Consider the following 24,142-nt stretch of genomic DNA (forward strand, 5'->3'; position numbering starts at 1 on the left):
CAATCTTAAGCATGTAGTTGGTTGTAAGTCTCAATGCAGGAATCAGTGTCACCACATATTTAGTATGAGATGGGCAGCATGGTGATACAAAATTAATTTTGTTTTACCTCTGTACCTCCAAGTTTAATGGTCCAACAGTGTATGGCTTATAGTGAAATGGAATACAAATAAGCCTTGAAAATGTAACTTTCTGCCAAATCTAAGTAAATTGTTATATTGAAAAGATTCATTATTTTTTACACCAAAAAATGGCAAATGAACTTGATGGAATCTGGTGAAATGTATTTTAGCAACATTTTTTTTTTCTATTATCAACAGATAGTCTTTTGATGTTACAATCTTAGGAAATCTTAAAAGCTAGGTTCTCTGTAATCATTTGTGAGTTAAAGGCAATGATTTCAAGACCTGCAATCAGTAAAGTAAATAACAATAAATTTCGGGAAATAACAATTTTAATGCTCATTAATTTTCTTCATGATACGGAAAAATCCCTATGACTATGTTGGCTACTTATTTGAATATTTCTAATAAAATGCATTTAGTAAAAGTCACATACTTCATAAATATACTGCTATTAAAGTCCTACTGTGATACTGTGTTTAGCCTTTTATAGTAACTGAAGTCTAATTCTTTTTAAAAATAGAATTCTCCCAGTCCTTGGTTACATCAGCCTACACCTGTGACCTCAACAGATGGTATCGGATTACTTAGTCACATTCCTGTCAGACCTTCTAGTGCAGAGCCTCATCGGCCTCTTAAAATTACAGCACATTCCAGTCCACCATTGACAAAAAGTTTAGTAGATCATCATAAAGAGTAAGTTCACCAATGCTTAAAACTTTGATAGATTTTAATTCAGTTTATAAACAGGTAATCTTAACAAATGTCTTAAAACTAGGCTTAATGAGTACTATTCTGTTTAAATATCCCTACTAATTCAATGTTATAACACACGCAAATTCGTGTTTTACTTTCATGATAGAATAATAATGTATAGAAGCTATATTTGTATCATACAAGGAAAAGTGTTTACAGAAACCTTTGTGTATTTTTTTTTTTTTACAGAGAATTGGAGAGAAAAGCTTTTATTGAACCATTACGTTCTATTGCATCCACATCAGCAAAAAATGACCTGGATCTAAATAGGTCACAGACTGGAAAAGATGGTCACTTGCATAGGCATTTTGTGGATCCTGTATTGAATCAATTACAAAGACCACCCCAGGAGACTGGAGAGAGATTAAACAAATATAAGGAGGAACACCGTCGAATTCTTCAAGAAAGTATTGATGTTGCTCCCTTTACAACTAAAATCAAGGGGCTTGAGGGTGAGAGAGAGAATTATTCTAGAGTAGCATCATCGTCTTCTAGCCCTAAAAGCCATGTCATCAAACAAGACAAAGATGTAGAATGCTCAGTATCTGATCTTTATAAAATGAAGCACTCAGTGCCTCAGAGTTTACCCCAAAGTAACTATTTCACTACATTGTCTAATAGTGTAGTCAACGAACCACCAAGGTCATATCCATCCAAAGAGGTTTCAAATATTTACACTGAAAAACAGAGTAATACCCTTGGAGCAGCAGCTAATCCTCAAACTCTGACTTCATTTATATCATCTCTTTCAAAGCCTCCCCCTTTGATTAAACACCAGCCAGAAAGTGAAGGTTTAGTAAGCAAAATACCAGAGCATCTTTCTCATCAAATTGCTTCTCACTCAGTAACAACTTTCAGAAGTGATTGTAGGAGTCCTACTCATTTGACAGTTTCTTCTACGAATACACTCCGGAGTATGCCTGCTTTACATAGAGCACCGGTATTTCACCCACCAATCCATCATAGCCTGGAAAGAAAAGAAAGCAGCTATAGTAGCCTTTCCCCTCCAACTTTAACTCCTGTGATGCCTGTAAATGCTGGTGGGAAAGTTCAAGAATCACAAAAGCCTCCAACTCTGATTCCCGAACCAAAAGACACTCAGGCAAATTTTAAGAGTTCTTCTGAACAGAGTTTGACAGAAATGTGGAAATCTAATAATAACCTCAGCAAAGAGAAAGCTGAATGGCATGTGGAGAAAAGCAGTGGAAAGTCACAGGCTGCTATGGCATCTGTCATTGTACGTCCACCTTCTAGTACAAAAATTGATAGCACGCCAGCAATGCAGTTAGCTTCCAAAGATCGAGTTAGTGAAAGATCTTCAACTGGGGCAAATCAAACAGATTGCCTAAAACCAGCAGAAGCTGGAGAGACTGGAAGAATGATTCTGCCAAGTGTGAATTCAGACAGTGCTCACATAAAATCTGAAAAAAACTTTCAGGCTGTCTCACAGGGCAGTGTTCCCAGTACAGTCATGTCTTCTGTAAACACAATGTGTAATACCAAAACGGATATATTCACATCTGCTGCCACTACCACCAGTGTTTCCAGCTGGGGTGGTTCAGAAATAATTTACCCTTTATCCAATACCATTTTGGCCTCTAAATCCTTAGAATGTACCTCTACAAAAAGTGTCAGTCATTCAGTGACTCAAACACAAGAATGCAGGGTCAGCACCACAGCTCCAGTTACACCAGCCAGTAGTAAGACAGGAAATGCTGTTCAGACCAGCTCTGGGTTCTCAGGCACAACTGATTTTATCCATTTGAAAAAGCACAAGGCAGCATTGGCTGCAGCTCAATATAAAAGTAGTAATGTCAGTGAGACCGAGCCTAATGCTGCGAAAAATCAGACATCTTCAGCCTCCCCTCTCTTGGATGGCACTGTGGTCTGTAGTACAATAAACAAAGCAAACTCTGTAGGAAGTGGGCAAGCATCCCAGACAAGTCAACCAAACTACCATACTAAACTGAAAAAGGCCTGGCTTACAAGACATTCAGAAGAAGATAAAAATATTAATAAAATGGAAAATTCAGGGAATTCTGTATCAGAAATTATTAAGCCATGTTCTGTCAATTTAATAGCCTCTACATCTAATGATATACAAAGTAGTGTAGATAGTAAGATCATAGTTGATAAGTATGTAAAAGATGATAAAGTCAATAGGAGAAAAGCCAAAAGAACTTATGAATCTGGCTCTGAAAGTGGAGATTCAGATGAAAGTGAAAGCAAATCAGAGCAAAGGACTAAAAGGCAGCCTAAGCCAACTTACAAAAAGAAGCAAAATGATCTTCAGAAGAGAAAAGGTGAAATAGAAGAAGATTTAAAGCCCAATGGTGTTCTCAGCAGGAGTGCCAAGGAAAAAAGTAAATTGAAGTTGCAGAGCAGCAGTAGTAGTGGTAAGTAAATTATTTACTTTTTTATCTCAAGTAAAATGGGCTGTATGTTCTTGCAGTAAAGATGTGGTTCTCTAAAAATTAGTGAGTTTAAGGGCATCTTTGACTTTATTTGTATGCCCTGGTGTAATATATGTGACCTCATTTTTACATTTCACGAGTTGCCTGTAAGAGGAAATGAGAGAAGACATCCATTTTTAAGGAACTTGTAGAAATATGTTTTCGCATAGCATTTGTGTTGGCAAAAACCCACATGTACTTTAGTAGTTACTCAGATTTTTGACTATTTCTAAAGACTGTCAAAATGCAATTATAGCTGTCACACCAAAAGTGGATTTCTGATACAGGCATACCTTGTTTTATTGTACTTTGCAGATACTATCTTTTTTTTTTTTTTTTAAACAAAATGAAGGTTTATGGCAGCCCTGTGTCAAGAAAGTCTGTTGGAACCATTTTTCCAATAACACTTGCTCACTTCATGTCTCTCTTGTGTTTTGGTAGTTCTTAAAATATTTCAAACTTCTGCATTAATTATTTGTTATGGTGATCTGTAATCAGTGATCTTTGATGTTACTATTGCAAAAAGATTGTGACTCACTGAAGGTTCAGATGATGGTTAGTGTTTTTTAGCAGTAAAGTATTTTTAAATTATGTGCATTGTTTTTTTAAACATGATGCTGTTGCACACTTAATAGACTGCACTATAGTGTAGACATAACTTTTACCTGCATCAGGAAACCAAAAAATTTGTGTGACTTCACTTTATTGCAATATTTGCTTTATTGTGGTGGTCTGAAACTGAATCTGCACTATCTCCAACGTATGCCTATATTGGGTATTTACCTATAACTAGATACAGTTGAGAAAGAAATCCTCTTCACAAAAACTTCCTTTAAGTCACATTTTCAGAAGAGAACTACTTCAAAGTAGTATGAATGGGGCCCATATTTCACCCTTCTCTCATCTCAAGATGAAATTGAAAACTTAACAAAATTACCTTCTATTTAACTAATAATGCTACTCATTCAAGCCCTTAACAACGAGTAAAAGTTAAATAAAAGCGGGGAGGGGGCGGGGGATGGTTTTGTGTGTTTATTTCTTTATTCAAGAAGAACTTCCAAAATAAGTAAAAGTTCCAAAATTGACTATATTTTGTTTGTGACTACAACAGGGGAAAATAAGTGATACTTAACAGTAATATTCACTATAAAGCATTTCTATATGTTTTTACTCTAGAAGTAGTTTTTCTGTTTGCTTATTTCTTTTTAGGTATGTTGCACAATGCAGAAAGCAGTTAATAGTTTCACTATATCAGTGTATTCATTCACATACAATATATGAAATATCTGTGCAATGTGGACATTCAAGAAGTATCTTCACAAGCATTTGGATGTTTGAAGCCTCTTTTTGGGGCCTTTTCAGTGAATGAGGTTTTCCCACATGCCTGTGTGGAAACCAGAGGCAAAGTGACGGAGAGAAAGCAGGAGGATGGAATCATAGAAAAGAACAGTCAGAAAGTGAAAGAATGAAAGAAGACAAGAGACAGGCTGACAGACTGAAATGCAAATATAGTCAGAAGAAAGAAAGAGGGAGATTGACAACCAAGGATACAGGCTGTAGGCAACGTGCCATTTGTTTTGAGTATTGGATTGTATACCATGTTGCTTTTCCTTTCTCCTGTGCTCTACTTAACTTCCTCAGTGAATTCAAGAGGCTTAGTGTGGTCAGTAATTCTTTCTCTTCTTTTTGACCAAACATTTCTTTTGGTGTTGAGTAATCAAATATTCAGGTTAAAGTTACAGAAAACAGAGAGAGGAATCTTCCAGCTTTTAACACTTAGAAAACTCTTGTGAAGTTAAGTTTGTAAAGTTAACTCTTACTGAATTACATGTTCTCTTTTTGTTTTGAGATTACGAATGTACATATTCCCAAGTAAGTTTTAAGACAAAGACTGGAATCAGCGGTTTTTTCCCCCAGGTTGTAATGCTTAGTCAGATCCCTCCCCAGCTAGTAACTGACATTCAACGTGAGACAGGCTGTTTAAGTCCCACTTATCCTCAAGTCCAAAATAATACTAAGTGACCATTTAATGCCATCTGTTAATTATAGGTAGAGTTGACTTGCTTTTGTCCTGGGCTATTTAGTAACGTTCTCTAAATTGGGAGTACGTAAATTCTAAATCTGAGTGGATTATCTACCTCATGGATTATATATGACCTTTATCTTTTAATTTTCGTTGAGGTTGCCATCAGTCAATCAAAAAGAGTGAGTTAAGTCTGCACTTAGAGCAGGTAATATGATTGCATACACTATTACACTTGTATAATTATATATACCAATACACATATAATAAATAGCATGGTTTTTTAGTAGTCTAAAGCCAGGTACAATGGAATTTGCTTTATCTGCTGATTTGGAATGTCTTCATGCCTGCTGCTTTTTGTTACTGATAATTTAAAGTTGGCTGCTTTTCCATGGCTAATTTTTTACATAATTTTATGTACTAAAATTGCCCATCAAATTTAAATATAAGACCTATGATACAGGTAGTGGTCTACCTATAATCAGAGTTCATTTCTATGTCCGAAAATATTTTTTAAGGTGATGGCATAACAGAGATTAAAGATTAGCATATATTTGTCTCTTATTTTCTTCCTCCCTAGTTTTCTGTTGCTAGAGCAGCTGTTTTGAGGATTTGCTGATTAGTAAAGAACTAAGGTTGAAAAGATTCTTATAGTATAAAGAAAGTAAAAATATCCGTTGAGTTAGATATTTTTTGTTGATTATGTGTCTTTGTCTCAAACTTTTAGATTTAGATATCACCAGTAAATTAGATATATAGAATTGAAAGATGAAGTTTATTTTATTTTTTGTACAAATACTGTTAGAGTAAAATTCATAAAAAGAGTTAGCCATAGTCATGTGTGGCCTAGTCTAAAAGCAATAATTATAATATTACAAACTGACCATATGACCTGGGCTCTCATGTCTTTGTAATTCATTCATTTAAAAAAAAAAAAAAAGCTTTAAGTGTCTATTTTGTGTTACAGAATTGAGAGTTGCTTCAAAATGTCTAGTTCTTCATTATAATACGATTTATGTTTAAATTGTTCACAGTGGTATGGTTATCCATACTCTTCAAACTGTTCCCTTGTCTGGAATAAAAAGCATATGGGTTAGTGGTTGTTTTCTAGTCAAAAATAGAAAGATTTCATTTATTTTATTCTAGTGTAATAAAGTAAAGCAGTGATTGGAAGTAGTGTAACAAATAAAAATTTATCAGCAGTGTACCACTCTGTTCATTCTGACTTCTGAAAGCTCTGAATTTTTTATACAGTCCATAGGGGAAATCTGTCTTATACACAGTGAAGGAAATAACAAACCTTTTACAGAAGTCTTCTGGAAATGTTTTTATTTCATAAGCGGTTTGTATGCCCGTATATTTTTCTCTAAGCCAAAATGACTCCTTGCCCTAAGTTACGAGACGGAAGAGGGGAGAACATGTAATTGTAAAGAACCAGGCAGCAATCATAGAAGTGCTTAATAACTGGAGCCAGTTTCACATGGGCCACCCTGAAGTTTGAACACAACACTTCCTATGTTAAGATGTGTATGATCTTGCTGTAATTGTACTACGTACACTGTCAACAGGCAAGTGATAGTGTGCACTAAGGACAAGAGTTCTGCTGCTTGCTTCTGCAAGAAGTATATAACGTCAGAACACTTCAAATGCTTCTGATCCACACAATGGGCATGATTAGTAAACACAAGGGTCGGAAATACAATTTATTCTTTCAACATGACAGAAATAGCAAACTGTAAATCTCAAGCCTGATATATAGCTATATTAATACGGGCAGAGTAAGTTTGCTTTTAAGAGTCAACAAATATTTGCTCATCCCAACATAGGTTGCTTTTAAATGAATATATTTTTAAAAATTTAATAGGTACATTTATTTTATATGTAATGTTTTGAGTTCTTCCTGCTCTATAGGTAACTGATTACTTAGGCCACTGTTATTACAATAGTTATGTTCAAGTTAATGAACAAGGTGGAGCAGTGATGCAGAGTATAGTAAATAAACTAATTTTTCATGCAATTGTGTAGTATATTTGAGTTTTGTTTTTCTTCAGACTTCTCTGATGCCTTTTTTCTTTCTGCTATCAATAAAGACAGGTTAATATTAGGCTTTTTCTTTTATTTCCTTCAAACCCTTTTATTTTTCTAAAAGATGATATCAGATGGAGGGCATTATAATAAGGGAGAGATATATTAGGAAACAAGTCTTAGCCCTTCTTCCAAATATAGTATGATAAAAATCAAAACTTACTTGTCTTGATCCACACTTACCTTAGAGAATCAGAGTTTTTCTAAACAATGTTTGAAACTAGCCTGTTGCAGTTTCTAAAAGTAGTAAGTTTTGGTCTTTAGGTTTTTCCTGTGTAAAGGGCTATAGTTATAGCAATAGATTTGCATAGAAATTAAATGTTTCTTATGTTTGCTACTATAGAAATGTGAGTATTGTATATGTGAAGATTTCAACCAGCTAGATTTACTTAGCTCCACATTTCCAGGATACTGACATTGAGTTCATTTAGTTAGTAGAATAGTAAATAGAAATGCTGCTATGGACTTCCAGTTATTAATGAGTGCCTAGAACTATCATCTTTCATCTTTTTTACAATCTTAATATGCGGTCACAATTGTATAATTGACTTGAATTTTGTCTCAAGGAGTTTACCTTTCTAAAAAGGTATAATCTTGCTAATATTTTCCTACTGGTTTTACAGCTGGCATCCCTCGTTCAGTATTAAAAGATTGGCGTAAAGTCAAGAAGCTGAAGCAAACTGGGGAATCCTTTTTACAGGATGACTCTTGCTGTGAGATAGGGCCTAATTTGCAGAAGTGCCGAGAATGTAGACTTATTCGGAGTAAAAAGGGAGAAGAACCAGCTCATTCACCAGTATTTTGTAGATTTTACTACTTTAGACGGTAAGTTGAAAATAAATAATTCAGGGAAAACATGTTTATAGGATATTGGAAATTATACTCTCATTCCAGGAGCCTTATACAGGTGAGAATGAGGCTTTGAGCCTCTGTGTTTCTGAAGCATTATAAAAGAATATTAAACTCTGTGTGTGCTGAATTTAATAATAGCTAATTATTGGAGGAAATTCATATTCACAGATATTTGTGTTCATATGGCCTTTCTCTTCTGAGAGATTTATTACTCTTCCTTAATGAGAAAATATTCATATTTTTTCTAGAAAATGGAAGGAAACAGTTTGATTTAAGTTTTTTTTTAATTTATATTTTTTCGCTAGAACAATGTCACGTTTATATCTGTGCATTAGCTACAGTGACTAAGAGTCTATAAAATCTAGGCATTAAAGTCTGTATGTTACATTAGAGATACGCATACTTTTGTTCAACATATGTAGCTATAAAAATATGAGTTGTAAAATGACAAGAAAGATATATTAGTACCAGTTCACATTTCACAGTTTTTGTAGAGAATATAAAAACATAAAGTTGTTATTAAACTTACATAGTACTATAATGTTAATATCAATAAATAATACTTCAGTACTAAAAACTTAAAGACTTGCAAGAGTTCAACTAAAGAATAGCTGGGTCCAGCCAATGGAAACTAGTTAACTGTACAGTTAATTAACTGTAGTAGAACTATAGCTAAACCCATCTCATCTGCATAATGTAATGATAGTGGTACCTACCTCAGAGAGGTTTCATGAAGATTGAGTGAAAAAAAGTAACACAAAGTCCTTAGTATAGTACCAGGCACAACGAAATGCTCTGATGATGTTACCTGCAGTTATTTTCCTAATCATCATCATTTTCTTCTTAAGTTAGGAGACACTTTGCTCCAGGAAATACAAATACTGTGTGCTGTTGGCCTAGTAGAGACCCCAAAAATATGTAGTGGTAGGAACATTTCTTTACTTCATGGTTTTTCTAGCCAACAGCCCTCAAAGGACAGACAACTTCAAAGAATAGTTACAGAAGGTAGTATACATGGAGGTACAGAAAAGATAGAAAAGGAATCAAAAGGAAGGTAGGTTTGAAGAGATAAGAAAACCTTTGGGAAAGTTTGAAGGAAAGAAAGAGGTAACACAAAGCTAAAATAAGATGAAGGGTTGTAATGAAAAGAGAAAGTTTTTTTTAAAAAAAGGAAAAGGATAAGGTGGTAAAGGTATAAGAAAAAGGAAGTAAAAGGAATGTTGTTGGCGTCGTCCTTTTGGAAAATACAGAATGGCTTATAGAGTATCCCCTCTTTGAGTAAGTACAAAGATAATTGAGGAATAACCACCAGTCAGTAAGAAAATGGGAGTTTTGCTTTCCATTTACCCTTAATTTCTCTGAATTGAGTAGTTACATAAATTGGATGTCAGAAGCTAAGAGAAGGAAGTAAGTACACTAATTCGGTTCCTGATATACTATTAAGAGTTTCAGTCTTATTTCTCCAAAGCCCGTTAGTAAAGTGTCATTTTTTTAATAGATTTTATTCTTTTAGAGCAGTTTCAGGTTCACAACAGAATTGAGCAGATAATAGAGTTCCCACATAGCCCTCTCCACCCGCACATATTTACTCCCCTACCCTCAACATCCCTTATCACTGTGGCATATTTGGTACAATCGATGAACCAACATGGGCACATTGTTACCAACCAAAGGCCATAGATGTGTCATTTTAATTAAGGAAGAAAATGTATATGTACTTTGTATTTTTCTTAATACTCCCTGTGAAAGTCTTGGGGGGTTTTTTGTTTGTTTTGTTTTGGTCTTTTGGCAGGGAGGTGGGGGAGAGAGGTAATTAGGTTTATTTATTTTTAGAGGAGCTACTAGGGATCGAACCCAGGACCTTGTGCATCCAGGACCTTGTGCACGCTAGGCATGCACTCTACCACTTGAGCTGTATCCTCCCCCGAAAGTCTTAAGATGATACACGGCATTTTCAACTTTAGAGGTTGCTAATTTAGATTGTGTAGAAAATAACTGCATTGCTTAAGACAGCATTTGGCCAACATTTTAAACTCTTGTCCTCATGAAACACTTGGGCAGTTTTCATTTGATTGGAGTTAAGTAGGGAAGTGATAGGGAAAATCGTATTTCTTGAAGTTTTAAAATTGGTGCTGCTTATCATTGCCATTTGTGTAGCACTATGGAAGTCAAAAGTTGGTTAAATTTTATCAATAAAGTTTATGTACATAAAGGACTACCTTATTTTCATGCTTTTAATTGTAAATATAAAATAATGTAATAGAACCTGGACTTCTGTCTTGGTATCTAATGCTTTTATGTTTTAATGTTTCAGATTATCATTTAGTAAAAATGGAGTGGTTAGAATAGATGGCTTCTCTTCTCCTGACCAATATGATGATGAAGCTATGAGTTTATGGACACATGAAAATTATGAAGATGATGAACTAGACATAGAAACTTCAAAATACATCTTGGATATAATAGGTGATAAGTTCTGTCAGTTGGTAACGTCTGAAAAAACAGCTTTGTCCTGGGTGAAAAAGGATGGTAAGGAAGTTAAATACTTAGAACATGCAACTATACATGTTTCATTTAAAAAATTTCTCTTTGGAATATGTTTCATCTGTGGGTATAGTCTTACCTAGTCTTGTTTACTGTTTTTTTTTTAATTTTTATTTTTTGGTGAGGTAGGGGGTAATTAGGTTTATTTATTTTAATAGATGTATGGGAGATTGAACCCAGGACCTCATGCATGCTAAGCAGGTACTCTACCACTGAGCTACACCCTCCCCCTAAGGCTTGTTTACTTTTACTTTTGATGCCACTTTATTACATACACTTGCACCTATATGTAATTAAAGTAACAGCTATTTTCCAGTTGAGGTTGAATTGAATGGATTAGCAGTTTGTGGAATTACAGCAGCATTTTGGTATTTCTGCCACCGTGACATACTTTAGTACAATAAGGGCACTTTGTATCTGATACTCAAGAAATTTCAGCATTTGCCATACATATAAAGACATAATCCATCCCAGTTATTTAAATTTTTAATCTAGTGTGGTTCATCAGTCTTTGGAGTTAGATTTATATTTGAATCTCAACTTTACTCCTTGTTTACCTATATAACTGTGAAATGGAAATAATAACTACTTTATAGATTGGTTTATAAAGTACTGTTCTGTTTAAAGCAACTTACATACTAGGTGCTCTAAATGTTAGTTTCTTTTCTTTCTTGTCTCTTAAATCAGTGGTTTGTCCCCCCCAGGGACCTTTGGCAATGACTGGAGACATTTTTGGTTGTATACCTGAAGTGTGTAGGGTACTAGCATCTAATAGGTGGAAGCCACAGATGCCACTAAACATCCTACACAGGATAGTCCCCTAGGAAAAAAGAATTACTCAGTCCAAATGTCAAAATTGCCAAGATTGAGAAATGTTGCATTAGATGTAAATCTTCTGAAGAGAATTATTAATTACTTCAAGAAATCTTCTATTGATCATTAATTAATATATCCCTCAAAAATCTTGGTTTGCCTTGAGATTTTTGTTTTTGTGCATTTTAGCGAAAATTGTATGGAAAAAGAGCATGTTTGCCTTAAGTTTTTCTTTCTCTGTATTTCAGTCAAAATTGCCTGGAAAAGAGCAGTGAGAGGAGTCCGGGAGATGTGTGATGCATGTGAAGCAACATTATTTAACATTCATTGGGTCTGCCAAAAATGTGGATTTGTGGTCTGCTTAGATTGTTACAAAGGAAAAGAAAGGAAGAGTTCTAGAGGTTGGTTTATAGCTTTATATAAATTGAAATTTCTAATTTTTTTAGGGTCATTCATCTGGAACATTAGATGAGTTGTTTTTCCTACCTTCCTTGATTATGAATATATTACATTAAGGAATTTTTGTGAAGTTTGTTTTTAAAAGGAAGAGTTAACCACAGTTTATTAAAATAACCAGATTTTCTAGTATAAAACTGCATCTACATCTTTTTAGCCTGATTAGTAGATGCACAGTCTCATTTCAAGCAGATACTTCCTTAATACAGCCCAAATTTAGGTTAGGTTTTGCTGCCTTCAGATTCTGATGTGTCAGAGCCTGAAGTCTCTTCTAGAACCTGTTAATTATAGTCATGCACATAAATCAAAATTGAATACTTACTAGTGTGAGTTGATTTTTCTAAATATTGGTCCATAAAGTTCAAATCAAAATATTCAAGAATATGCTACCACTAGCACCATTTACTCCCCCTAGTTAGACTATTCATTGTCTAAAAACAGTATCATTTTCATTCCATGCAGCCCTTTTTCAAAGTAGTATGTCAGGTAGGTGAATTATAATTTAGCCATCAGTGTCTTTTCTACTGATAGGATTACTAAAGCCTCACCCTTTCTAACCCTTCTTCTTATACACCCAGCACTTACCAAAGAGAACTAAGTAGGAAAGCATCTGTAGCTAATTGTTTCTGTGATATGCAAAAGATACATGAGTAAAATGTAAAACCATAAAAAGGAATGTATTTTAGGCAGTTAATCATCTTTCCTGGTTCCAAATTACTTGTTTTCCTTTTGCCAAATTAAAAAGAAATTAAGTTTAATGTATTGTTGTATGCACATATAAGCATAAATCTTTTAAAATAAATTTAATAATTGTGTTGCTGTTAGTTACAGTACCATTTGTTTTGAAAGTATAGTCTGAGTCACTGTATTATTTTTTTTGAATGTAACCTATATGCCTTGAGTTGTGTTCTGTGTTATGTATATATTTCCTTATTTCACAGTTCAGTACTATAGTGAGCTTACGTTGACTAGGTTATAGCTTTATATAATGCCTAAAATGTAAGCAGTTAGAAAACATTTACAAATTACTATCTAGGCTTCAGAGGGAAAGTCAGAAAGCTTTATAAAGGAAACCAGTTTTAGCCTGGATTTGAATTTTATTTCCTTGGAAACTTTTCATGAAATAATTAATAGATTTTTTATGCTGAATTTAATGAGTTTTTTGATATTTATTGAAACTCATAGCCACATCATAAATAGTACCTATATCATTAATTTTATAGAGAAAGATCTCCTTGAGATCAAGGTATTGAATATTTTTTCCTGTGTATAATGTACTTCATGCTATGCCTTAATATGTTTACTCCTCCAGGTATGGAGCCTTGTTGCAGTAATAGCAGTTAAACTTTCTATCAAGTTGAGGCTTTTTCACATGTCTCATGACAGTTCCTCTACACATCTTTGAAGCATACAAGAAAAATGAGTTGCCAAAAACCTCAAACTTTTACATGAGTCTAATGTACTAAGATTAGGCAAAGGCTCTATTTGGCACAAATAGCTAAGATTAAAAAAATTAGCTCCAGGGAAGACTGCAGTGCCTAATACATTCATGAGAATAAAGAATGGTCATTTAAGAAAAGACTAACCTAACAGTTTTGTATCCTATTTTATAGAGTTCTCAGAATGGTGGAACTATCTTACATTTCTTTAAGAAGAAAACATCTGAAACCTACCACTGACATTTTATATAATTGTTAAACTCTTTATATACAAGCCATCAATTTTATCATTGTAAACATGACTAATAAGTACATATGTTACAATCTTACAGATAAAGAACTATATGCTTGGATGAAGTGTGTGAAGGGACAGCCTCATGATCACAAACATTTAATGCCAACTCAAATTATACCCGGTTCTGGTAAGCATAAATACACATTATTGACTCAGTAGTAGTATAATAGTTCTTTATTGTTTCAGATTATTTAGGAGTATAATAGAATGGAGAGGTAAGGTTTATGTAGTCTTGAATTGTTCTTGTAATCCTCTGTGTGATAAAGCTAGCAAGATAAGTCCTGGCCCAGTGATGAAGAAAGCCATAGAGGAACCATTTCAGAAGGGGAAAACTATAGTGTAATGGAAAGGCATATTAGATTTATTAAATTATTCTACTTTTTTTCTTTTAAGCATACTGATTTTTAATTATAGATAAAAGAGAAAAGAATAGAGAACAACATGAATTTGGTTCAGTGATCAAACCTGAAACAGATGGAAGGGATGAAGAAAAAAATGGAAGAAAAGTGAAAAGGCATAAGAAAATCTCTAAGAAAAATAAGAAATTTTGAGTAATCTTAACAACTAGTAATAATCTTTTCATTAACCATTATTGTATTTTGTAGTTTTGACAGATCTTCTAGATGCGATGCATACTCTTAGAGAAAAATATGGTATTAAATCCCATTGTCATTGTACTAACACAGAGAATATACAAGTTGGAAATTTTTCTGCTATGAATGGTGTGTCTCAAGTGAGTAGAAATCTCTGTTCAAATAAAATCCATGGTTACATTAATCAGTTTGATATTTGAAATCCAGTGTAGGACTTGTGTTTTATAAATTCTGTTTCCTATGTTACTGTGTAAATAAATGTAACCTCTACTTTTAACTGAATAATTGAAGAGAGAGTATTTTAAAAATTCAACTATTCTACCTTTATAGGTTTTACAGAATGTTCTTAATCACAGTAACAAAATTTCTCTGTGCATGCCTGAGTCTCAGCAGCAGAATACCCCTCAGAAGTCTGAGAGTAATGGCAACAGCAGCCCAGGGAGTGATGTAAGCACAGACAGCAAGCTAACTCCTCCAGAATCCCAGTCACCACTGCACTGGTTAGCAGATCTTGCAGAGCAAAAGGCTAGAGAGGAAAAAAAAGGTAAATCTACTTTATTATTTAAGGATATAATGGAGAACTGTAATCAACAAAGTACTATTATCCATTAAGGTACTATTCATGCGGAACAATTTTGTCATTTGCTTGCATTATGGCTTAGGTTCAGGAAAACCATCTGTCTTCTCTTACTAGGAACTGGCCTTCCTGTGATTGCATCAAAAATAGTCACAGAACATCTGTCAACGAGCATATCAATAAAGCCACCAGGGCAGTAGATTTGTGACTTACCTATACTTTCTGTCTTAGTATACCATTTTTCATTTGTGACAGGTACAAACTCATGTCTAAGATATTGAGGAAGGCATTTTCCTATTCAAACCATTTGACTCCTGAGGGATCTAACCAATCCTCCAGTGTGTGTTGAAGTGAATAAATCACTAGTGCTACAGTTTTCACCTCTCACTATTAAATATAGGGTTGCCAATTTTGTCTGTACTTCAATAAGATGCGTAATTTTATTTGAATTTTGTAAAACGTTTTATTTCAGAAAACAAAGAATTTGCCCTTGAGAAGCAACTTAAAGAAGAAAGAGAACAAGACAACCCTGATTCTCCAAATAGCAGGACATCACCTCCTGTGTCCCAGAATAATGAACAAGGCTCAACATTACGTGATTTGCTGACCACAACAGCGGGCAAGCTACGTGTGGGTTCTACAGATGCAGGCATTGCCTTTGCACCAGTGTATTCGATGGGAACCCCAGTGAGTGAGATGCCAGATTTTTGGGTTCTATATGGGCCTTAAACTTAGATTTGGAGACTTGGCTATAAACTCCACAGTAAATAGATACAGATGTAATCAGATGTACCAGATTACTAGGCATGTTCCTGTTTGCATTATAACTCTTATAATACTTAGAAGCTGGAGACTTTGTTCTTTTTCCAGGTGAAAAGGGTTCGGGGAGAGGCGTTTTGATTCCAGAAGAGCCCTAAGATAGTCCTTCATAATTTGAAAACATGTATCTAGTAAGGGGGAAAGAACATGTGGATGTGAATGTTTTATTACTTAAAATATTTAGAAATCAAATTTTTGCTTTAGTTATTTACCAGAAAAAATAAAAACAGACTAAATTGCATAGGTAGGCACACATGTTTAGTGGCTTCTAAAAGTGTATGGGAGAGTTTGCCTATTTGTCCCTCTGCCCTGTTCCTAAAATATGAAAGGTCGGAACGCCACACTTCACTAGTTTCTGCATACCCTGCAGACCACTGAAGTTCTGCTTCCCACCTGTCAGGAACAGTGTGGGGACTAGAGACCCACGTCCACTGACATGATTCATGAAGCCAGGCATATTTTTTGTGTTGGTTGTTTGCTATGTTACTAGTAAATCAAAGCAAAAATTTCAAAATGTAAACATTTTCCTTGTAAATATAATTTTTTCCCTATTAGAGTGGTAAAAGTGGAAGGACTATGCCAAACATTCTTGATGACATAATTGCTTCGGTTGTTGAAAACAAAATTCCACCAAATAAAGCCTCTAAGATAAATGTAAAACCAGAGCTTAAAGAAGAGCCTAAAGAAAGCAGAAAATCTGCCATAGATGAAAACAATAAGTTGTACAGTGATATACCGCATTCCTGGATCTGTGAGAAGCATATTCTGTGGCTTAAGGATTATAAAAATGTCAATAATTGGAAGCTTTTCAAAGAGTGTTGGAAACATGGACAAGTGAGTATTTTAAGCTGATTTAATATGCTCTTAGTGGTGCTGACACTGGTTGAATAGGAAAAAGAGTTCTCTTAAGAATACAGAGAGAGGGGAAAGGTAATACTTGACACATTTGGGTTAGAAGATACCAAAAACAACAAGTTACCAGAATGACTATTTTTTTTTTTTACTTTTTTTTATTGAGTTATAGTCATTTTACAATGTTGTGTCGAATTCCAGCATAGAGTACAATTTTTCAGTTATACATGAACATACATATATTCATTGTCACATTTTTTTTTTCCGCTGTGAGCTACCACAAGATCTTGTATATATTTTTCCCTGTGCTATACAGTATAATCTTGTTTATCTATTCTGAATATGCCTGTCAGTATCTACAAATTTTGAAATCCCAGTCTGTCCCTTCCCACCCCAGAATGATTGTTTCTGAATTCATATTTTTTGGCCAGGGAAGCTGATTATTTGATGTTATAATTTTGATCTGTTGGTCAACAGACTTTTAATAAAGCTGTATGTTTACAAAGTTTGGTACCACCTTTTTAAAATTTGTATTTTAGTCTAGTTAACAGATTCATATCTGCTATTAAAATGTTAATACCAGAAGTATTTTTGTTGAACTGATGAAAAGTGTAGATGTTTTTGCCTTTAATGTTCATCCATGGAACATTTATATATTTATAAGTTAGTTGATTAAATCTTGAACAACATACTCATTTAATTCTGTTCAGATATAAATGGTTTTGTTTGACAAGTTTTGATATAGTGCCATTCCAGGTGGCAGTTTACTACATTAATGCACACACATTATGAATTTGCATGACTTTGTATTATGTTCATTTTTTTTTCCTTGCATTCTGGACATCATTGGTATTTTACTTCACTTTTTTCATTCAACATAGTTATTGAGCACCTAGTAAATCCAGTCTCTGTGCTGGCCATTAAGGATGTAAAAATGAGTAAGAATCATTTCAATACAGTGGTTCTTTATCTTTTTAGGTTACCAGTCCTTTTCAAAATCAGATGACAGCTTGGTTCCTCACCCCAGAAAAAGATACACACTCATGCATTGCATATACTGTATATTTAGTACATGTGTATATTTTTTGGTTGGCTCTCCCTGAAGCCTTGATGCCATTGCTGAGGTGGCATTTAAACAACTTAGATTTGTGTGGGTTTAAACAGTCATATAAATAAATACTTTTATAAATATGTTAAATATTCTAAGTATTTTGTTTAAGGTACTGTGGAAACCTGTAAGAGTGAATGACTAAGCTCAAGTATTATTTCAAAAATGCTAGTCTGAATTGATTATCTCAGGGGTTAAGTGAAGTTTTTCTAGATGGACAAGAGGTTAGAAATAAAATGGATAAGGTGTCTGAAGAACTGTTAAGTAGCTTTGTTTACCTGACATTAATAAGAATCCTGTGGGGTAATGATGGGGAAATGAGGTGGTTGGGGTTATTATTATTGAAGGGCTTTTATGATATGCTAAAGAGTTTGAACTTCATCCTATAGATGACAGTTTCGATTGAAGAATCAAAGTAATCAGATTGACTTTTTTAAACTGAATTATATAGTTGATTCAGTTTTTAAAGGTTATACCTCCATTTATAGTTATTATGAAATATTGGCTGTCTTCCCTGTGTTGTACAGATTGACATTTTAAAATAACTCACAACAACAACAAAAAATAATTGACAACAAAGCAGGTTGGAAGTTGGATTAGAAGGGGAATAAGATCAGATGCAAAGAGTCTAATTAGAAAGGTGTTTCAGTATTCGGAAGATGATAATGATGATAGTAGTCTAAGAATTCTGCTTTAGAATAGTGTAATATATTAATTAACTTGCCTCTCTCATTTTTAAAATCTTACTTTCCCCAAGCTGCTGGTTACTATAATAGAGTAGCACAGGGCTGGATGGGAGTATTATTGGATAGGTCTAATAGGGGCTGGGAATTAATACATGAATTGTCAACAAAAGTTGATTATCTAATAGCTGAATCTGTTTTAATAGTTGAATATATTATCATCCCATTGAAAGAAAATGTAGTGGAGCAGTTAACCAAACTTCTTAGGGTGGTTATTGCTGTTGTTTTATTTTTTTCTTTTCTTCTGAGATACTTTGTGGTAACAACCCTAGCTAGAGGTAATTCTGCACTTACGGTTCCCCAAATTTGATTGATTATCTTGAGAGTTTAAAGATTACTTTACAAATGACATCGTTTACAAGAAACTCTTTTTGGTTTTGTTTTGTTTGAGGGGAGGATAATTAGGTTTATTTACTTTTATTAATTTTTTTTAATGGAGATACTGGGGATTGAACCCAGGACCTTATGCATGCTAGGCATGCACTCTACTACTGAAGTCATAATTTCTCTGTGTTCTCTTTTACTTCATTTATAATAAATTTAAAAAAGAAAGAAATCTGAAAATAACAAATGAAGTTGCCTTAGAGGTGTGTTTTTTTTTAAATCACATCAACATTGGAGTTTCAGAAGCTATAAATCTTCAGTTGTTGGTTTTGGGGTTAGAGAGCCTTGAAATTTGAATTCATGTGATTTCAGAGGAGAAATTCACTTTCAGGAAATCATTCATTAGATTTGAAATTTATTTTTCTGGTTAATATTTTAATTTGTCATGATCCTTGTGGAGGTAAAGAATGTATGTATATATGTGTTTTAAGTGATATAAAAGAAGAATGTATAGAAATTTTGTTTTAATCTCAAGGATTATTAAAATCTTATAAATATTACATACATACAAATACATAAGTAGGTTGTGTTCTGTCTGTAACAGTCTGTAAAAACATTTATACTGCCTAGAAATGAAAGTTTTTAGTATAGCCTTTCAGAGTTCTTTTCTGAAAAATACTTTATATTAATATTTAATATTTTACTTTTTCTTTTCAAACATGGCAGTGTACTCTGCCATGTAAATGGCATTCTCTCACCCTTTTGTCTTTGAAAATATATTATGAACATCTTTCCAGGTCAGGGACTTTTTTTTTAATTGAAGTACCGTCAGTTACAACGTGTCCATTTCTGGTGTATAGCACAATGTCCCAGTCATGCATATACATATTTAAAAGCTTATTTTATTCTCACAATTTGTCATTAGTCCTGAAACTCAATATGTTATCCATTTACTATATGTGTGTAAAATGAAATTTTGGAAATGTCCATATACTTCTAACTTTTACTTCTCTGTTTATTTCTTTATAAGCCTGCAGTGATTTCTGGTGTGCATAAGAAAATGAACATTAGCTTGTGGAAGGCAGACTCAATTAGTCTTGATTTTGGAGACCATCAAGCTGATCTCCTGAACTGCAAAGACAGCATTATTTCAAATGCCAATGTTAAGGAATTCTGGAATGGTTTTGAAGAAGTTTCAAGTATGTTGTTTTTTGATTGTTTTACTGTTTCCTTAAACATATCCCTGCCCCAATGATAAATTGGAAATACAACTTACAGATTTTTAATCTTTGAAACAAAAGACACAAGTAGTTGGAAGTAAGAGACTGGGTCCTATTCCTGGCTCCATCCCTCTTTTCCTTTGACCATAAACAAAGTCATTTATACTGTTCCCTTATATCATGGGAAATATTTTTGGTAATCTCATAAGTATTTGAAACTTAAATTATGTACTTTATGTAAAACACTTCGAAAAATTAAAAATTTAAGCCTAGTTTTAGTAATAAATGTGAAGAGATTTTTAAAGAATTTTTATATTACAATATATCTGTATACATAAGGAACAAACATCTTCATGCTACATAAGTACATAAGAAATAAAAGTTCATAAGCAAGCATTCATTAAGTACCTACTGTACAACAATCGAATTAATTCATTTTATATCTCTTCCTTCTCCAAACATTAACAAAAATAAAAAGACAGATTACCTTTTTAATAATCAATTGCATTCTTACAGAACGGCAAAAAACAAAAAGTGGAGAAACAGTTGTTTTAAAATTGAAAGACTGCCCTTCAGGAGAAGACTTCAAAACTATGATGCCAACAAGGTATATCGTTTTAAATTTGTTACTTTGACTCTTGGTTTTTTGAGGTTGAGCTGAGATTATCCCCAGAAGTGGGATAAGAAACTACAAATGTGAGGTTTTTAGGCATTTTCTTCCTCACTTAAAAATAATTTAAAAACAATCTCCATAGTCTGAGCAGGGCTAAGTCTATTAGGACAATAAAGGAGAGAATACTTCTGTCAAAGAACAGGAGGCCCCGTTTGGGACCTCTCTCCTTTTGTTGCTTTCAGTTTGTTGTAATTAGGGAAGCAGAATTGCAGTTTCAGTCAGTATCACTTCTGTTCTAGTTATCCGTGTGTGTATGCATTCCTTTAAACAGGAAAGTGTACCTGTCAAAGGCCTTAAGACAACTTTTCCTTGTGTTGTCAACAACTGGAACGTTATATATTTGAAAGCACTTAAGAATGTAAATCTTTATTCAAAAGACGTCACTATTGTTACTCTTCAGGTATGAAGAGCTTTTAAAAAGCCTACCATTGCCAGAATATTGTAATCCAGAAGGAAAATTCAATTTGGCCTCTCATTTGCCAGGATTTTTTGTACGCCCTGACCTAGGACCCAGGTTGTGCAGTGCTTATGGTAGGTATATATTTGCATTTCTATCAGCTTGGAATAAATGGAATATTCTAAATCAAGCAGTGTATATTGGGAATTAATAGCCAATATATATAGCTAAGTACCTGTTAATTCCTTGTAAAAGATTTACATTTTCTATTTGATTTTTATGGGACATTTCATGGATTGTGGTTTTTTGAGGGCAGGTTTTAGAAACTAAAACTTTAATAGATTATCCTCCTAAAACTGATTTTGTGGGGAATATTTAGGATATGTAAAGTATTCTCTTAAGTAAAATTTTATTTTATACACAGGTGTAGCTGCTACTAAAGATCATGATATAGGAACAACAAATCTACATGTTGAAGTTTCTGATGTTGTAAATATTCTAGTCTATGTTGGCATAGCAAAAGGAAATGGCATTCTTTCAAAAGCAGGTAAAGAAACTTAAAGAATAAGTGGTCTTCGTAATAACAGTTGACTAACCATATGCAGTAGTATTATCCAGAATGTCAGCCTCTGGGTTAACATCAAAGATTCCCCCTCCCATCAAAATGGGGACATTCTAATATTTATTGCTTGAAACATGATTAATTTACACGGTCTTTTTCTTAACATGAAATTTTAATTTAAAAATGAGTATTTTTTTATTTGTTCCTTTCCTATTATTAAATATTGTGTTTATGAAAATGAACTGGTAAGCTCACTTAAAAACATTTGGTGAAGAATAGAAACTAGGTCCTGGAGATCTGAAGATGATTAAGACATGTTTGTTCTCAAGCATTCATTTTTCCGCTGTAGTACCGGAGAGAGGGGGCCTTTTCGCCTAAGTAGAAATAGCCTTTCTATCCACTGCATAGGTTTTAGATTCTGTCTTCTCCAGTTTATTTCTAAAACCTTGTTCCATCTACTATTCCTTCTTTCTCCAAAAGCCTTCTTCAAACTTGGTCTTCCTTGCGACAATCCTATTGCTTCTACCTGCATAACACATTCTTTGCTGTGTCTGTCACCTCTGTTTCATATTTCAACTCAGTTGAAACCTGTCAGTGCAGGTTGGCCTCTATACCTGCCCCCACTGAAATTAATGTTGCTATTGCTATGGCTGTCGGTGACAGTTCAGTACAATGGTTTCTTTCTAGTACTTTTATTATTTGTACCCTCTATAACAACAGTTAATCACTACTTCTTCAAATACTGGCCTTGGCTTCAGTAACACTGCTCCCTTGATTTGTCACATTTGATGGAGTTACAGACTTTTCTAAAGCTAAGATCTTTTTCTCTACCTTTCCCAGTTTATATGCCCTTCTTATGAAACTTACGCATGATTTTCAGCCAGCACTTAGCTCACCAATTCTGTATCTGGAGCTCAGAATGTATCTGCAGCTTAGTGGCTAGGTGCTTAGGACCTGGGGGTTCATTTTAAGTAATTTTTGTATATATTCTACAGTTTCTATAATACATACTCTAAGTTCCCCTCAAAACTATAGAAATTCATAATTTCTCAGCTTTCTTAACTGACTCTCCATTGATTATAATTGATTGAAAAAACTCTTGCCCCCTCATTCCCAAGGATTTGAGACTCAGACACACTTGAGCTGTAGTCTTAACTGTAACACAGAAACGTGTGATCTTCGGTTCCGATTACGTATCCTGTCAAAGCCTGTGGTGTCACAGAGTTATAGTTGGCCCTCCTTATCTGTGGCTTCTGCATCTGCAGAGTCAACCAACCAAGGTTAGAAAATATTCAGGAAAAAGAAAATTCCAGTAAGTTTCAAAAAGAAAAATTTGAATTTGCCATGTGCTGGTTTTCAAAAAGCAAAACAAATTTGCTGTGGCCAGCAACTGTTTACATAGCATTCACGTTGTATTTACAATTATTTACATAGCATTTAAACTGTATTAGGTATTATAAGTGATCTAAAAGTGTATGGGGTTGGTGGGGCCAGGGGAGGTAGGTGTAGATTATATGCAAACACTACACCGTTTTATGTAAGGGACTTGAACATCTGTGGAGTTTGGTATTTGTTGGGGGTGGAGGGTCCTGGGACCAGTCCTATGCAGATACTGAAGTATCTCTTTTGTATCTCGGTGTACTTTGTTCAGATCATCTCCTGTAGCACTTAATCTACAATATAGAGGTTACACCTGCTTTTCTCCCCTACTTTTCTTTCATGTCTGTAAGTGCTAGAACCTTCTTACTTACCTTTGTTCCTGCACCTCCCACCCCTCATTCGTAGCATATTTGGTCTTTTGAGAAAAAGTCATTAGCATCTTAACTCTGGATTTCCTTCAAAGTTTTTGCCAATTTTTATAAGTGGTCACAAAAAAAGGCATGTTACAGAGTTATAATAATGCTTTAAATGCATCAAAAATACTCACCTACTTAAAGCACATTCCTTTTCCTCCACCTTCAGTGGCTCTCCTTCCTACTTGTCTCCCTGGTACATTCCTGTATTCATCCCCCAAAATGTAGCTCAGATTGTCATCTCCCCCTAGACTAAAGAAACAGCTTCATTAAAGATAAAGATTTCTGAACATTTTATTGTAGTGAAATCAGGAATTTGAAAAAGATGATCTTCCTATACTTCAGAGATAACCACAGTTAACGTTTTTTTCCTGCACATACATGTTTTACTTTGGTCAACATTTTAGAAGAATGGCCTGATGCTTCCTCAAACCACAGCACCTAAAAGCATTTGCATTTGATTACAGATTAACCAATAATAATAAATGAGATTTCCCAGGAATTAGTTGGAAGACATTTTGCTCTGCCATTCATTAGTCATGGTAATGAACAAATTCCTTCTCCTCACTGAACTTTTTGTTCAGTTCTAAAATAGAGGTTATTATCCTTGCCTACTGTAATAGTGGTAGTGGAAGTTCTTTCTAA

At 34.1% G+C, this 24,142-nt stretch overlaps 1 protein-coding gene across 8 annotated transcripts in view; it reads left to right on the forward strand.

Annotated features, from left to right (window-relative positions):
* Positions 1-24,142, forward strand: part of JMJD1C (jumonji domain containing 1C) — a 257,864-nt gene that overhangs the window by 224,169 nt on the left and 9,553 nt on the right. For 6 of the 8 annotated variants that reach the window (XM_064488133.1, XM_064488134.1, XM_031461228.2 and 3 more), the window contains 14 exons: positions 644-816; positions 1,066-3,272; positions 8,061-8,262; positions 10,604-10,818; positions 11,895-12,047; positions 13,874-13,963; positions 14,442-14,569; positions 14,760-14,973; positions 15,479-15,693; positions 16,381-16,659; positions 19,883-20,051; positions 20,589-20,679; positions 21,146-21,276; positions 21,567-21,689. In XM_064488133.1, coding sequence (XP_064344203.1) covers positions 644-816; positions 1,066-3,272; positions 8,061-8,262; positions 10,604-10,818; positions 11,895-12,047; positions 13,874-13,963; positions 14,442-14,569; positions 14,760-14,973; positions 15,479-15,693; positions 16,381-16,659; positions 19,883-20,051; positions 20,589-20,679; positions 21,146-21,276; positions 21,567-21,689 — 4,390 coding nt within the window. The remainder of the gene's footprint in view (positions 1-643; positions 817-1,065; positions 3,273-8,060; positions 8,263-10,603; positions 10,819-11,894; positions 12,048-13,873; positions 13,964-14,441; positions 14,570-14,759; positions 14,974-15,478; positions 15,694-16,380; positions 16,660-19,882; positions 20,052-20,588; positions 20,680-21,145; positions 21,277-21,566; positions 21,690-24,142) is intronic. The other 2 variants (XM_031461225.2, XM_031461226.2) reach the window with 2 other exon arrangements.

This window comes from Camelus dromedarius, chromosome 8, assembly GCF_036321535.1.
Source record: "Camelus dromedarius isolate mCamDro1 chromosome 8, mCamDro1.pat, whole genome shotgun sequence".
In the NCBI taxonomy this organism is placed as follows: domain Eukaryota; kingdom Metazoa; phylum Chordata; class Mammalia; order Artiodactyla; family Camelidae; genus Camelus; species Camelus dromedarius.